This window comes from Cydia splendana, chromosome 16 (assembly GCF_910591565.1).
Source record: "Cydia splendana chromosome 16, ilCydSple1.2, whole genome shotgun sequence".
Lineage (NCBI taxonomy): Eukaryota > Metazoa > Arthropoda > Insecta > Lepidoptera > Tortricidae > Cydia > Cydia splendana.
In genome coordinates, this window is record NC_085975.1 from 14,328,335 (window position 1) to 14,341,595 (window position 13,261).

At 38.4% G+C, this 13,261-nt stretch overlaps 1 protein-coding gene across 1 annotated transcript in view; it reads right to left on the reverse strand.

Moving 5' to 3' along the window:
• The window catches only part of LOC134798384 (adipokinetic hormone/corazonin-related peptide receptor variant I-like), a 141,817-nt gene that overhangs the window by 48,057 nt on the left and 80,499 nt on the right, over positions 1-13,261 (reverse strand). Inside the window, exon 3 of the mRNA XM_063770800.1 lies at positions 7,191-7,482. Coding sequence (XP_063626870.1) covers positions 7,191-7,451 — 261 coding nt within the window. The 5' untranslated portion in view covers positions 7,452-7,482. The remainder of the gene's footprint in view (positions 1-7,190; positions 7,483-13,261) is intronic.

Below are 13,261 nucleotides of genomic sequence, written 5' to 3' on the forward strand. Positions count from 1 at the left end.
AGGTGTTCAAAATGACCTTGACCGTTCTTATTCTTTTAACAATAAAGTCGCGTCAAGATCATTTTGAACACATGGCCCGCTTAGCAACTTCTGCTGCTGACTGTATGGTGCCATCTTTTCGAGCGAATAAAGTCAGTCAGCCGTTAACCGGCCTTTAAATCATTCTACCTCCGTAGAGTTTTTTAAATATTAAGACGAAAGAGGAGGGCCCGCGCGAAATAACCTTTTTATATAAACGTAGTCCATTAACTTTATTGAAAATATATTGACACAATTTTTAGGGTTCCGTAGCCAAATGGCAAAAAACGGAACCCTTATGGATTCGTCATGTCTGTCTGTCTGTCCGTCTGTCCGTCCGTATGTCACAGCCACTTTTTTCCGAAACTATAAGAACTATACTGTTGAAACTTGGTAAGTAAGTAGATGTATTCTGTGAACCGCATTAAGATTTTCACACAAAAATAGAAAAAAAAACAATAAATTTTGGGGGTTCCCCATACTTAGAACTGAACCTCAAACATTTTTTTTCATCAAACCCATACGTGTGGGGTATATACAGGGTGGAACATTTTCTAGAGGCTGAGCTGAAAGGATAGTGTTATCTAAGTGATCTACAATCGAGTTATTATAATCGTAAAGCTGGATTTAATAGTAAAACAAAATCATTAAAATGAAATATTTTTATATCAGTGACAACCCTACAAAGTTATTTACATTTTCAATTGACACATGTCATGTCATTCATACGATCCACTTGCTAGGGTTGAAACATACAGATTTTCGCACTAATGTTTAACAAACTGTATCTCAAAAACGGTTAGAAATATTAACGTGATTAATAAGTGAAAAATAAAGTACGTAGTCTGAACAATTCCCAGTTTACGTAAAAGTCCTTCGTTCTGTTCCACCCGATAGATACTCCGGAGGATACACGGATAGGTCTTCAAAAATGATATTGAGGTTTCTAATATCATTTTTTTCTAAACTGAATAGTTTGCACGAGAGACACTTCGAAAGTGGTAAAATGTGTGTGTAACTGTAACTTCTGAAATAGGAGAATGATAAAACTAAAAAAAATATATGATGTACATTACCATGCAAACTTCCACCGAAAATTGGTTTAAACGAGATCTACAAAGTAGTTTTTTTTTTAATACGTCATAAATCGTAAACCACAATTTTATTATGTTACTTGCTGCTACGGAACCCTTCATTGGCGAGTCCGACTCGCACTTGGCCGCTTTTTAGGGTTCCGTAACTCAAAAGGAAAAAACGGAACCCTTATAGGATCACTCGTGCGTCTGTCTGTCCGTCTGTCACAGCCTATTTGCTCCAAAACTACTGGACCAATTAAGTTGAAATTTGGTATACATATGGAAGTCTGTGACCCAAAGACGGACATGTAATAAAAATAAATTAATTTTTAGCATAGGGGGCACTTTTAGGGGGAATATGAGAAAATTAAAAAACAAAGTTTGGCAAACCATATCGTGTTACATATTAAATGAAAGGGCTTATTTTGAGGATCTCAAATATAATTTTTTTTTTAATTTTGTATGAAATATTTTAGAAGTTATTTAAGAAAATATGCAAAAAAAATACCATTCCCCCCCTTAACTCCGATACTACTGGGACTAGAATTTTGAAAAAAATACACATTATAGTTCTTCACCTCTAGATGACAGGAAAACCTATTAGAAATCTACAGTCAAGCGTGTGTAAAAAAAATAAACGCGGTTGGGCTGTTTTAGGGACACAGCCGTAATGGTTTACGTGAAACGTGGTGTGGACGGCTTTTGAGAAGGCCGACGGCCGCGCTACGCGTAGGGCCGAAGGCCCGAAGCGTCCCCCAGAGGCTTTTTGAAACGCACGGCCGCAGGCCGAATTGCGGGAGGTTAGTGCTCAAACACAGAACAATTATAGTACGTGTCTGATTGCGAAGGTCGAAGGCCCTGAAGGCCCGGAGCCTCCGACATGTGCATGCTTCCTGCAAAGGAGATCGTCGATTTTGTTCTATATTTTGCTAAGCGATTGGGCCCGCTCCATGAAATCAGACGCACTAACTACTTACATGTAACGTAACTACATACCTAATATAATTATGAAACGAATCGTTATAAATAATTACTAGATTATTAAGGTGAAAACAGAGCAGAACCACTATATAACGGGAATTTTGATAATTCTTGTGATAAAAACTAGAAGATCAACCTGAGTAAAAGGTTTAGGTACATAATTAATTTTAAATAACTAGTGTACAAGTTATTTAAGAAAATATTAGGCAAAAATTACCAGATATAGGAGAAGGCTTTAGCTCCGAAACTGCTGGGCGTATATTTTGGAAAACGCGATAAATAGTTCTTTTACCTGTAGATTACTGGAAAAACGTAATATAAGAAGTCTGCAGTTAAGCATGAGCCGGACTTAAAAATAAAAATTGCGGATAAGCTCTATCAGGGCTACAACCGCAATTGTTTACGTGAAACGTGGCGTGGACAGCTAGTGCGGAGGTCTAGGCCAAGCTCTGCGTTGGGCCGAAGGCCTGAAGCATCCGAGAGAGGTGCACCAAACACCAAAGTTCGCAAATTGAGGGGATATTTCTCTTTCACTCCAATGAAACCGTAATTAGAGTGACAGAGAGAATGCCCACAATTTGCGAACTTCGATTTTCGCGGTTATAGCCCTGTTACCTTGAAATAACAGAGATACCTACGCCTAACCAATGCAAAAATTAAAAAATAAATAATAATTGCGTAACTAACTATCCTCTGATAGCTCAGTTAAAAAACACGGAAAAGCCGGGGCGTGCCCCTAGCCACCCGTGTGTGGAACAATTGAATGAACAGTTGAATGTACCTACTTAAGAACTTCGCTTTGCTCGCTCGTTCGAAAATGTATGCAGTACGGAACCCTTGGGACGCGAGTTCGACTCGCACTTGACCGGCTTTTTTTGGACATATATCAACCAAAGCTATGCCTCTACGTTTGATTTTTTTCCGATCCGATTTTTTAATTTTTATAAGTTAGGTTAGGTTAGGTTAGGTAAAAACTTGTATGAAATCTGTTTTTCGCGCCTATTTTTTTAAATTATAAAAAAAACGAAAAAATCACACGTAGGGGCATAGCTGTGGTTAATATATATCAAGTTATGTAAATATATTTTCCATGATGTCAATATCCAGAGAGGAAAATGCGGACTAAGATGGAGAAACGGCCTTTCCTCCTAACGTTTGCAGTGGCGTAGCTAGGCTAGGCCTCGCGCCCCATAGGGGGCCTTGCGCGAGGCAACAGCGAAACAAAAGGGCCCAGCTGATGCGATTTCGCCCACGGCTAGATTAGTTCACGCTACGACACTTAACGTTCGCAACATGAGTCTAACGACTGAATAAGAAAGAACACAACAAAATTGAGAAACATAATAGCTACAAAGACAAAGCAATAAAGCTAGAGAAAATGTTACACATGTGACTATTGAAACACATAAATGTACGCATAGAGACTTAATATGTCTCTCGTGAAAGCATGTACCTACATTATGAAAGCAAAGCCGTATAATCTCACTCGCTACAGAAACAAGCGTAGGTACTTTGAGTATAATGATGAAATTTATATTTTATTTGGGGGTTTTACATTTAAAGCATTTTTTTCCGAGGTGCAATATTGGAAAGAAATTAATAGCAGCTTCTAGGAATTATATTATTTATAGCAGGTAGTTACACATTTTTTAGGTATACCTATATTTGTACTATTTTACTGTGTAGCTGGACTTATTGCAAGAATAAAATATTGAAAAAAAAAATGGTTCACCGTGCTACGACGGAGGGTTTTCTACAACAAACAACATAAAAACCCAAAAAAAAAACACTACTACTATGTGCGAAAAAGTTGACGCATTCTAATTTTAATTATAGGATATGAATTCGAGCCATATCTAATCCAGATCAAATGTATATCCTTAAATTAAAATTAGAATACGCCTGTAAAACTTAAAAAGTACACGCGATCATATAATTATTTTTCGATAAGACCTTGGTTAAGGGTTTATACCCTGCTATTGTTAGGACACACAATAACGAGAGACATAATAGGGCGTATTACTGCAAAGTTCTGCCGCCAGAGTGCAGCACTAAGCTAGCTAATAGTAAACCATAGAGTAACTTATACATACTGTGCCGTGCCTTAAACTGTTTTTTGACAAGTTTTCACAGACCGCCGCCTTGATGCATCAATGTCATATTTTATTATGACATTGATGCATCAAGGCGGTTTGTTAACAAGGGTCTACCGGGAAATGCGAAAATCGAGATTTAGTTATCTGCCTCTTTATCGCTTGAATATGCAAGAGTGATACAGAGGTTAGATAACGAAATTTCGATTTTCTTGTTTCGCGGTAGACCCCCAGATAGTGATGGATAAGTGGTAGTGGCGCCTCCTACTTAAGGCAACTTGCACTGATGTAAGCTAATTTATTAATGGATTATCATATCAATTTATCACTCTTGTTCCAGTGCTAATTTAGTAATAATATTCCGCCAGCGCTGCTTGATTAATTAACAATTACCGCTTAATTTACTATAAGATCATATTTCAATTAATGCATTTAATTAATGAAAATAGCTGTTCAAAATGAACCACTTATTTAGTCGTACCTAATCTTGAAAGCAAATATTTGTAGGTAGGTAACGTACTTAGTTCGGTTAGTTCTTATAAAACTAGCAGACAGGCAGAGAAGATTTTATCGCAATATACATCTATGTATATGATTAATCTAAATATATAAAAGAGTAGGCGCCAGACAGGTACTAGCTTCTGCCCTATTTCGTCTGCGTAGGATGATGATGATGATGATTGATAAAATCTGTGTCCTTCGTCGAGCCTCATACTACCTACATACCAAATATGTATCATCTAAATCGGTTTAGCGGTTTAAGCGTGAAGATGCAGATAAGAGTTAGGTACCTACTTTCGCATTTATAATATCAAAATAATAGTGTAGGGATAACGTCAAGCCTAAACCGTTGAAGGTAGGGCATTGAAATTTGACAAATATGCATATTCTTCAAATGTTGTAAAGCTCGAATAAGGCCATTTTTTAGGGTTCCGTACCCAAGGGGTAAAAACGGGACCCTATTCCTAAGACTCCGCTGTCCGTCTGTCCGTCTGTCCGTCTGTCCGTCTGTCCGTCTGTCCGTCTGTCCGTCTGTCCGTCTGTCCGTCTGTCCGTCTGTCCGTCTGTCCGTCTGTCCGTCTGTCCGTCTGTCCGTCTGTCCGTCTGTCCGTCTGTCCGTCTGTCCGTCTGTCTGTCACCAGGCTGTATCTCATGCACCGTGATAGCTAGACAGTTGAAATGTTCACAGATGATGTATTTCTGTTGCCGCTATAACAACAAATACTAAAAAGTACGGAACCCTCGGTGGGCGAGTCTGACTCGCTCTTGTCCGGTTTTTTTAATTCAACACCAAGAGCCTATTAAATTTGGGTTGAAAGTTCTTACGACGACGTGACCGAAGGGTAGTATGAACGAATTTGTGGCGTAAAACATTATTACAAATATTCGTATTATATTTGCACAAAGTTTAATACTGTTGCTATGTAGGTATGTGAATATTGTGAACACTTTAACCCTTATCAATACCCGGTTGTGTTAGTATGTAGCACTGATATGTGGCTTTGTTTAAAGGTTAGATCCAGGGCGAAAAAAAGATATAAGTACATTGTGTTGTGTTTAACTTTGGCCACAATTCAAATTATTTCTATCAAACATTACTTTGTAATAGGTACTTTGGAACACTATTTCTTCTTCATTATTTTACTTCTTTTAAATCTCAAGAATAACTTTGCCAATTGTAAAGGGGCTATTATTACTGTAAAGGGGCTAATTGGGATCCGCGGGGCTATTTGAAAAATAAAAATTATAGGTTTTGAATTCATTTAAGTATTTTCAATCATGATGGTGGTAGAAACGTAGATCTTTCGCATGACAATAATTAATCTAATGTGTAGTCGCAGTGACGCCAAGGAATTGTGCCAAATAGCAATATTACGTTATGATAACATTTACATTACGGCCCAATGAATCTCGAATTTTCTGGATTCAACGGGCATAATGAATTTTAAAGGGCCGTCACAGTAGATCACTGCTTGGTCGACGTGGCACTCAAAGGCCCATAACACTCCAAATAATCAATAATAATATGATTACTTAGACACCTTCATTAATAACTGGCCGGAAATAGCTCAACTAAGGGAGTCGTGGAAATCAAGGGAAGAGGCCTTTGCCCAGCAGTGTGACGCTATAACAGGCTATTAAAAATAGACTAAACGTAGCTTCGAGGCCTGAAAGTGGTGCTTGGTTACACGCCCTCCCATCTCCCAATCTTGGCACTCTGCTCGACAACGACTCACTGCGGGTGGCCGTTGCTCTTCGTCTGGGCTGCGATGTATGTCAACCTGATTTGTGCATCTGCGGCTCTATGGTGGAGAGTAACGGTCATCACTCATCACGCACTGAGCTGTTGCCGCTGCGCTGCAGGTTCCCACGACACCATGCCCTGAACGACATCATCCGCAGGGCATTAGTGTCGGCAAACATCCCCTCCACGCTAGAACCGCCAGGCCTCAGCCGGACGGATGGTAAAAGGCCTGATGGCCTGACACTGGTGCCATGGGAAAAAGGCAAGTGTTTACTATGGGACGCTACGTGTGTAAGCACTTTTGCCCCCTCACACCTTTGTCGTACCATCCGGACGGCGGGCGCAGCCGCTGAGGTGGCGGCCCTACATAAACACCAAAAATACTCAGCACTCACCAATTACCTGTTCGTCCCAGTAGCCGTAGAGACGTCCGGATGTTGGTGTGCTGAGGCAAAAACCTTCCTTAGGGAAGTAGGTCACCGCATGCAAGAAAGGGGCCTTGACCCGCGCTCTGGGTTTTTCCTGTTGCAAAGGTTCGCAATTCAACGCGGTAACGCAGCGAGTGTGATGGGCACCTTTGTGCCGGGTGTAGCGCGGCCTCCCTCTTTGAGTAGTTTTTATATTCCTTGTTTTATTTTAGTTTTAATTTAGTATTATTTATAGATATATTTAGTTCATAAGTTATTTATTTGTCTTTCTACAATACGAATATATACCTATTTACAATATTTACATATAAATAAATAAATATACGTTAAAAAAAAAGATAAGACTTACCATAAGATCAGCGATAGCCAAATGCATCAGCAGCAGATCGAGCCTGCTGGCGCGGCCCGCTCGCCTCCGCTTCACCAGCTGCGTCAGCACGGTGAGGTTCCCCGTGGCTGACACCACCATCAGCACGCTGTACACGCAGATCTGCACCACGTGCCCGTGGTTGAAGGTCATGTCCAGGGGGAGCGGGGAGCTGGCGTTCGTATGCGTCCAGTTCTTCTGCGCCACTCCCCCCGGCCCCGACACCTTATCGTCCATCTCCATAATTATTTCACCATCTTGCTCAATCTTTAGCCTGTAACAAAGGAATTTGTTATAATAGGATTCAATTTGATGCTAATTGGGGGATGAAAAGACGTTCTTTGAAGTATTTTTAATGGTTATCCTTATTGTTGAATTTAATGAATTCATGAATTCCACTCAAAGATGAGAATAATATAATAATGGGTGTCCGTAGTAATGAGTTGATTCGTTTTTTTAAGAAACGTTTTTCGGCAATAATTTACCTTAACATTAATAATTTTTATATTATACATTATACCTTAATAAATATACAGTAAACAAATGTTAATTAGCCATTTTATGGCTTTTGAAAACAATATTCAATTACCAAGGTAACATAATAGCGGTAGTAAGAGTGTGCAAAAAAGTCATCCCTATACCTAATGCGTCGAATGATGGTCCCTCCAAGTCGCTTTTGGGTAGACTTCATTAAAAAAGAATTAAAGATACTTATATGTTTTTAGAGCACCGTACAAAACTTTGTTCACGGTGCTCTTATGGGATCACTTCGGTCTTGCAAATCGGTTAAATGCGTTTTTCTCAAAGACCGTTTGATGTAGGTACCTAAAATTTGGAATAGTTATGGCAAGTACTATCACTAACACTGTGAATAAGTCAAAACTGCTTATTTCTGATTTTAGGGGGAAATTTAGGGGGTTGAGAGGGGTAGCCTGAATTTTTTTTTATTTGTAAAATCGTGTGGGGTACCATTAGAAAGCTTGCAAAAAATTGAGTCGATGGACTGATTTTGACTTCATTTTAGAGTGCAATAGTTTCGATAAAAAATGCATTTAAAGTTGCAAGTTTTCATACAAAAATTTTCACCTCTGTCCTGGCGATTTTCGCGAAAACTATAGCTAACAGGCAGCTGTCCAGTCAATACCCAACTTAAAAGACAAGACCAAGACCCAGTAGTTTGAAAAAGATGTCGATAAGTCGCGTTTTCGTAAATAATAATGTGTTATGTTATTTACGTTTAAGTTTATCAGTATTTAGTAGGTTCTAACAAAATTGAAGATACTCGTATATTGCTATAGATAGGTAGGTAAGTGCATACTATAGGTACCTATATAGCAATATTTCAAGCTCCAAAACTGTCAGGCTCTGAGCTAAATTGCATTCTATTCTCTCGAGTCTCGACATCGCATGTTTGTCTAAGCAACAACTAAACTACGCGCGTCTGTTAATAAAGTGATCTCTCGAGACAATATTGGTGCTGTACCGAGGATTAATTTAGCGAACAGTGACCTGAGAATTCATGAGATTGAGGTTCTCAAAATTACCTACAGAAAATCGAAAATCTTATATCATCAACAGGATCTAAATAATGCGTATAATTGTATTATATTATATTATATTTGTACCTAAACAAGACAAAACTGCAAATTCATAATATATCGTAAAATGGGGCTAATTGAGAACCAAGGGGCTACTTGGAAAAGAAAAATTATAAGTTTTGAATCCATAAATATTTCCTATGATGATATTGATGATGCATAGGTAGATTAGGTACTTACAACAGTTACAACGATGGAGAAAGATGCGTTTTATTTATTAAAAATATATAACGTTTATTAATGATATAAAATATTGAGTTATCGATATTTACCTCCAAAAATTTAACCGAATAGCCCCATTTTACGGTACATAAGAAAAATAAAAATCACTGTCCAGATACCTTAATATTAAAGAAAATTGACACTATTAGAGATCCTACAGAAGTAACTAAGAGGCTTAGATTGATGAAAAATTACAGCACAAAGATTCCTGGAGCGTAAACGTGAAAAATAAGGTTGTTTGTAAATAACACATTTATAACTTGTTACTGGAGATAAGATGCTTACCTTCGACATTTAATGGGCATTCGCAGGTACAAACATAATAAGTTGTTCCAATTCTGAGAATAAATTTATATTTATCCATGTATTTGTATAAATATACACGGTGTGGCCTGTAACACGAGCAAAGAATTAAAACATAGATTGTACTCCTCAAACGGTGACACTTTTGTTCAACAACTTTTAAAAATTATGAAGTATTTAGAGCCCCTATTTTTCATACAAAATAAATATTATCTTCAATGGACGCCATCGCCACGCCATATTATTGTGATTGACGTTGCTTGTCACGCCTTAAACATAACAAAATCGCAATACATTGCTACGTCTTAGAATAAACTTTAAAGTGTAATAAAAATCAAACCACAAGTTATTTTCAAAAGTCGCTGAACAAATGTTGGTCAGTATGAGGAGTACAGCATACAGTTTAATTTTTTGCTCATGTTACAGGCCACACCCGGTATATACCTTATATATGTAGGTTGCGCGATGGGCACCTTGCCAAGGGGCCTAGGCTTAGAAGGTAGGTTTTAGGGTTTTTTTTTTGTTAGGTTTAGTTTTTGTTATTTTATTTTATAAGATATATAATTCTATTGTAGGTTTATTATTTAGTGTTAGTTAATAGTTGTTAAATTGTTAATTTAGGTTAAGATTTTTGTGATTTTGTAATTTTAAGTTAGTTATAAATTTAGTTGGGATTTATTATGTATTGTATCATTGTTCTGCATTTATTAATAATATTGTACTGTATCTAATTTAATTGAATAAAGAGCACCTAAAGTGATTTAAAAATAAGTAGGTAATTAAAACTTTTTTTGCGTTTTTCATATTAACGTTAGCCACCCTTTCGTGCGACTTGTTCGATTTCGGATTATTATAAGAGTTAATAGCGATAATAAACCCTAATAATTTATTATAGTATATTTAATATTATATAATTATAACTCTAGGTATAGCTTTTAATTACTCCTCAGGTTAGGTGGAAGAGATCCCTCTTAGGGATAAGTTCGCCCTTGTACTATATTTATGTTCTATCTGATGTGCCTGTATGTGTATTCCTCTCTTCCGTACAATAAAGTGTTACTTACTACTTACTTAAATATGTACTTAAAGGGGCCCACTGATTAACAGTCCGCCGGACGGTATCGGCCTGTCAGTTGTTAGGAAATGTCAAAATTTTGTTCTAACCGACAGGTCGATACTGTCCGGCGGACTGTTAATCAGTGGGCCCCTTGAAATTTTGAACACACTGTCTTAAACGCTTCGTGCCTGCAATACGGCCACTTGGGCACCAAATTTTTTAAAGGAAACTGAACTTTATTATTTTTAATTAAGATTGAATCTCCAATGATCAGGTTAATATCAAATGTTATTTCGTACATAAGTTGCGAAAACCTCATTGGTACGTGCCAGGATTTGATCCCGCGACCTCCGGATTGAAAGTCAGACGTCAGATATATCCACTCGGCCACCACCGCTCATATATGACGGAAAATAAATACAAACACAAAATAAATATTTTCTGTATTTTCAGAGGAAAATGAGGACTACGTTTGTACGGAAAAGCGATCGTCCCCTTTCTAAGACGTTATGACTCACGTTAGACCGGGCCGTGTCCGGGCCGGAGCTTACTTTTCTATGACATGACAGGCGATCACGTGATGCTTTCCATAGAAAACGATGCGTCGTAAGCTCCGGCCCGGACACGGCACGGTCTAACTAAGTCCTTTAATTATTAGTCAAATGCCACTCAAGCAACTATGATTCCCATTTGTAATAGTACATTGTGATACAAGTGTGCTAAGTTGATCATATACACACGAGGCGATATTGTGCGCGCGAGCTGTAAGCGAGCGCGCAATAAGAAAGCCGAGGTGTGTTATGACCAATGCACACGCGTTTCATACGACGTTTTTCCACACACTTGCGAGAAAAAAAAAGAAGCTTATATATTAATCAAATTTTAATTGCTGAATCAGTTACTAAAAGTCCAGCCGCCAGCTGCCAGGCTACCCGGGCCCCGGCGCCCCGAGTCCTTGTTGTAAAATCTATTCGACCAATTTAAGAAGACTCCCTCTCCATACATATTATTAGCAATCAGTTACAATCTTGACTCGGTAATGTATGATTTACTGCATAAGTGCGATAATATAATAAAAAAGCACGCGTGCGTAATATCATGTAATATCTAGGGTTATATGTTGGTTATATGCCTAAAAGCGGATCAATAAGTTCCACGTTACGAGCAAATGTGTTGAAAAGCATATTGTCTGATAGCAGCATGATCCCTACCCGGTTCATTGAATATTCACCAATTTGTGGCATTGATTATACCAAATCATGTTACATTGTTGGTTTATTGACCTCAGGGGCTCAATAATTCGGCTGAAGAAAGTAGCAACAGGTGCGCGTAGTAATATGCCAAAGAGATTTTTTTTTATTGCAAAGTTCCCATGATATGTTCTCGGTATTTTTTTGCACCTTTATTGCCAAAACAGCATTCAGTTTCTATTTCTATGACACTTGAAATAGACGCCAATGAGTGATGTACATGTTAAATGAAAATAGTCGTCGACGGTTAGGAACATTCAGTAGGTAATAACTAATAACTAATCTAACATTAAAAACTCAAAAATGCGCGTTTTCCCAGAGATAAGACCTAGCTAGATCGATTAATCGCCCCCGAAAACCCCCATATCCGAAGAGTAGGGATTAATATACGTAATTACGTACGTACCTACATACAAATAGGTATTCCTCATTTAATAGGATAGGTTGTAATTATCAACAAATCAACAATGTACCTAATCTTATGATTCTAATGATTTGACAAGGGTTATGTGCCAATTCCCAGCCAGCTGAGCCGATACCATAATTGAATCTGTAGTTTTGATATGGGTGTATTAGCAATTAGCTATAAAGGGTAGATTAATTTAATTACTTATCTAAGAACACAAACTAGGACTTAATGAGAGGACGCTTTTATCCTAGTGGTTTCGGTAATCGAACGAAGTGCCATATCGGACACCTGATAGGTAATTTGTCCAAGTCGCATAGCGTCTAACACATCCACTGCCAGTGACCCGCTAGGCAGGTTCTCAGTTCGTAGGCGCTTTTCGATACAAAGCAGAAAAAACGCGTTATCGCCTACAAGCGTAGAACGCGGGAGTGAATGCGGTAACAAACGTAACAAAGCTATTCACAAACAAAATTTTGTTCATATACTTTAACTGAAAAAGGAATTATAACTTACTCTTTGAAACACACATGACGTGAGTAATACTTATGTACACATCACAAATGTCAGCTTCCTCTGACAGGGTCTCCGAGCTAAGCCGCAGACCACCCGCAGACGGACGGCCAGACGAATTGGACATGACGAGGTCATAAGGATTCCTCGTTGACTTCCCGAACAGCCCGATTCGAAAAATGTTTATAAGATGTCACAGCGATACTATGCCGCTATGACATGCGCGAAGCCGCGAACGCGAGTATGGAGCGGGCTTAAAGTCCAACTATCGCTTTACAAAGAGCTAATAAAATCACCGTACAGTCAGCAGCAGAAGTTGCTAAGCGGGCGAGGTGTTCATAATTAATTACCTTGATACGTTCTTATTCTCTTATAAAGTCGCGTCAAGATCATTGTGAACACCTCGCCTGCTTAGCAACTTCTGCTGTTAACTGTACACTGTTATATACTATACTATTATAACCGTACAATTCTAGCTGCTAATACATTGACACTGGCGATATGGTCCCACTGGACTGAAGCCATAATTTTCAAAGAATGATATGAAATGAATGACATAAGCGAAATGACATATTGTTCGAAGCGGGCCGCTACACGTGTTTTCAGGATTCCGTGAGGATACGAAGCGAAAGCCTCCAATTTCTCGAACACAATACCTTTATACTGAAACTTCCGTTCCATTAACAAAAGACAGAAATCGCTAC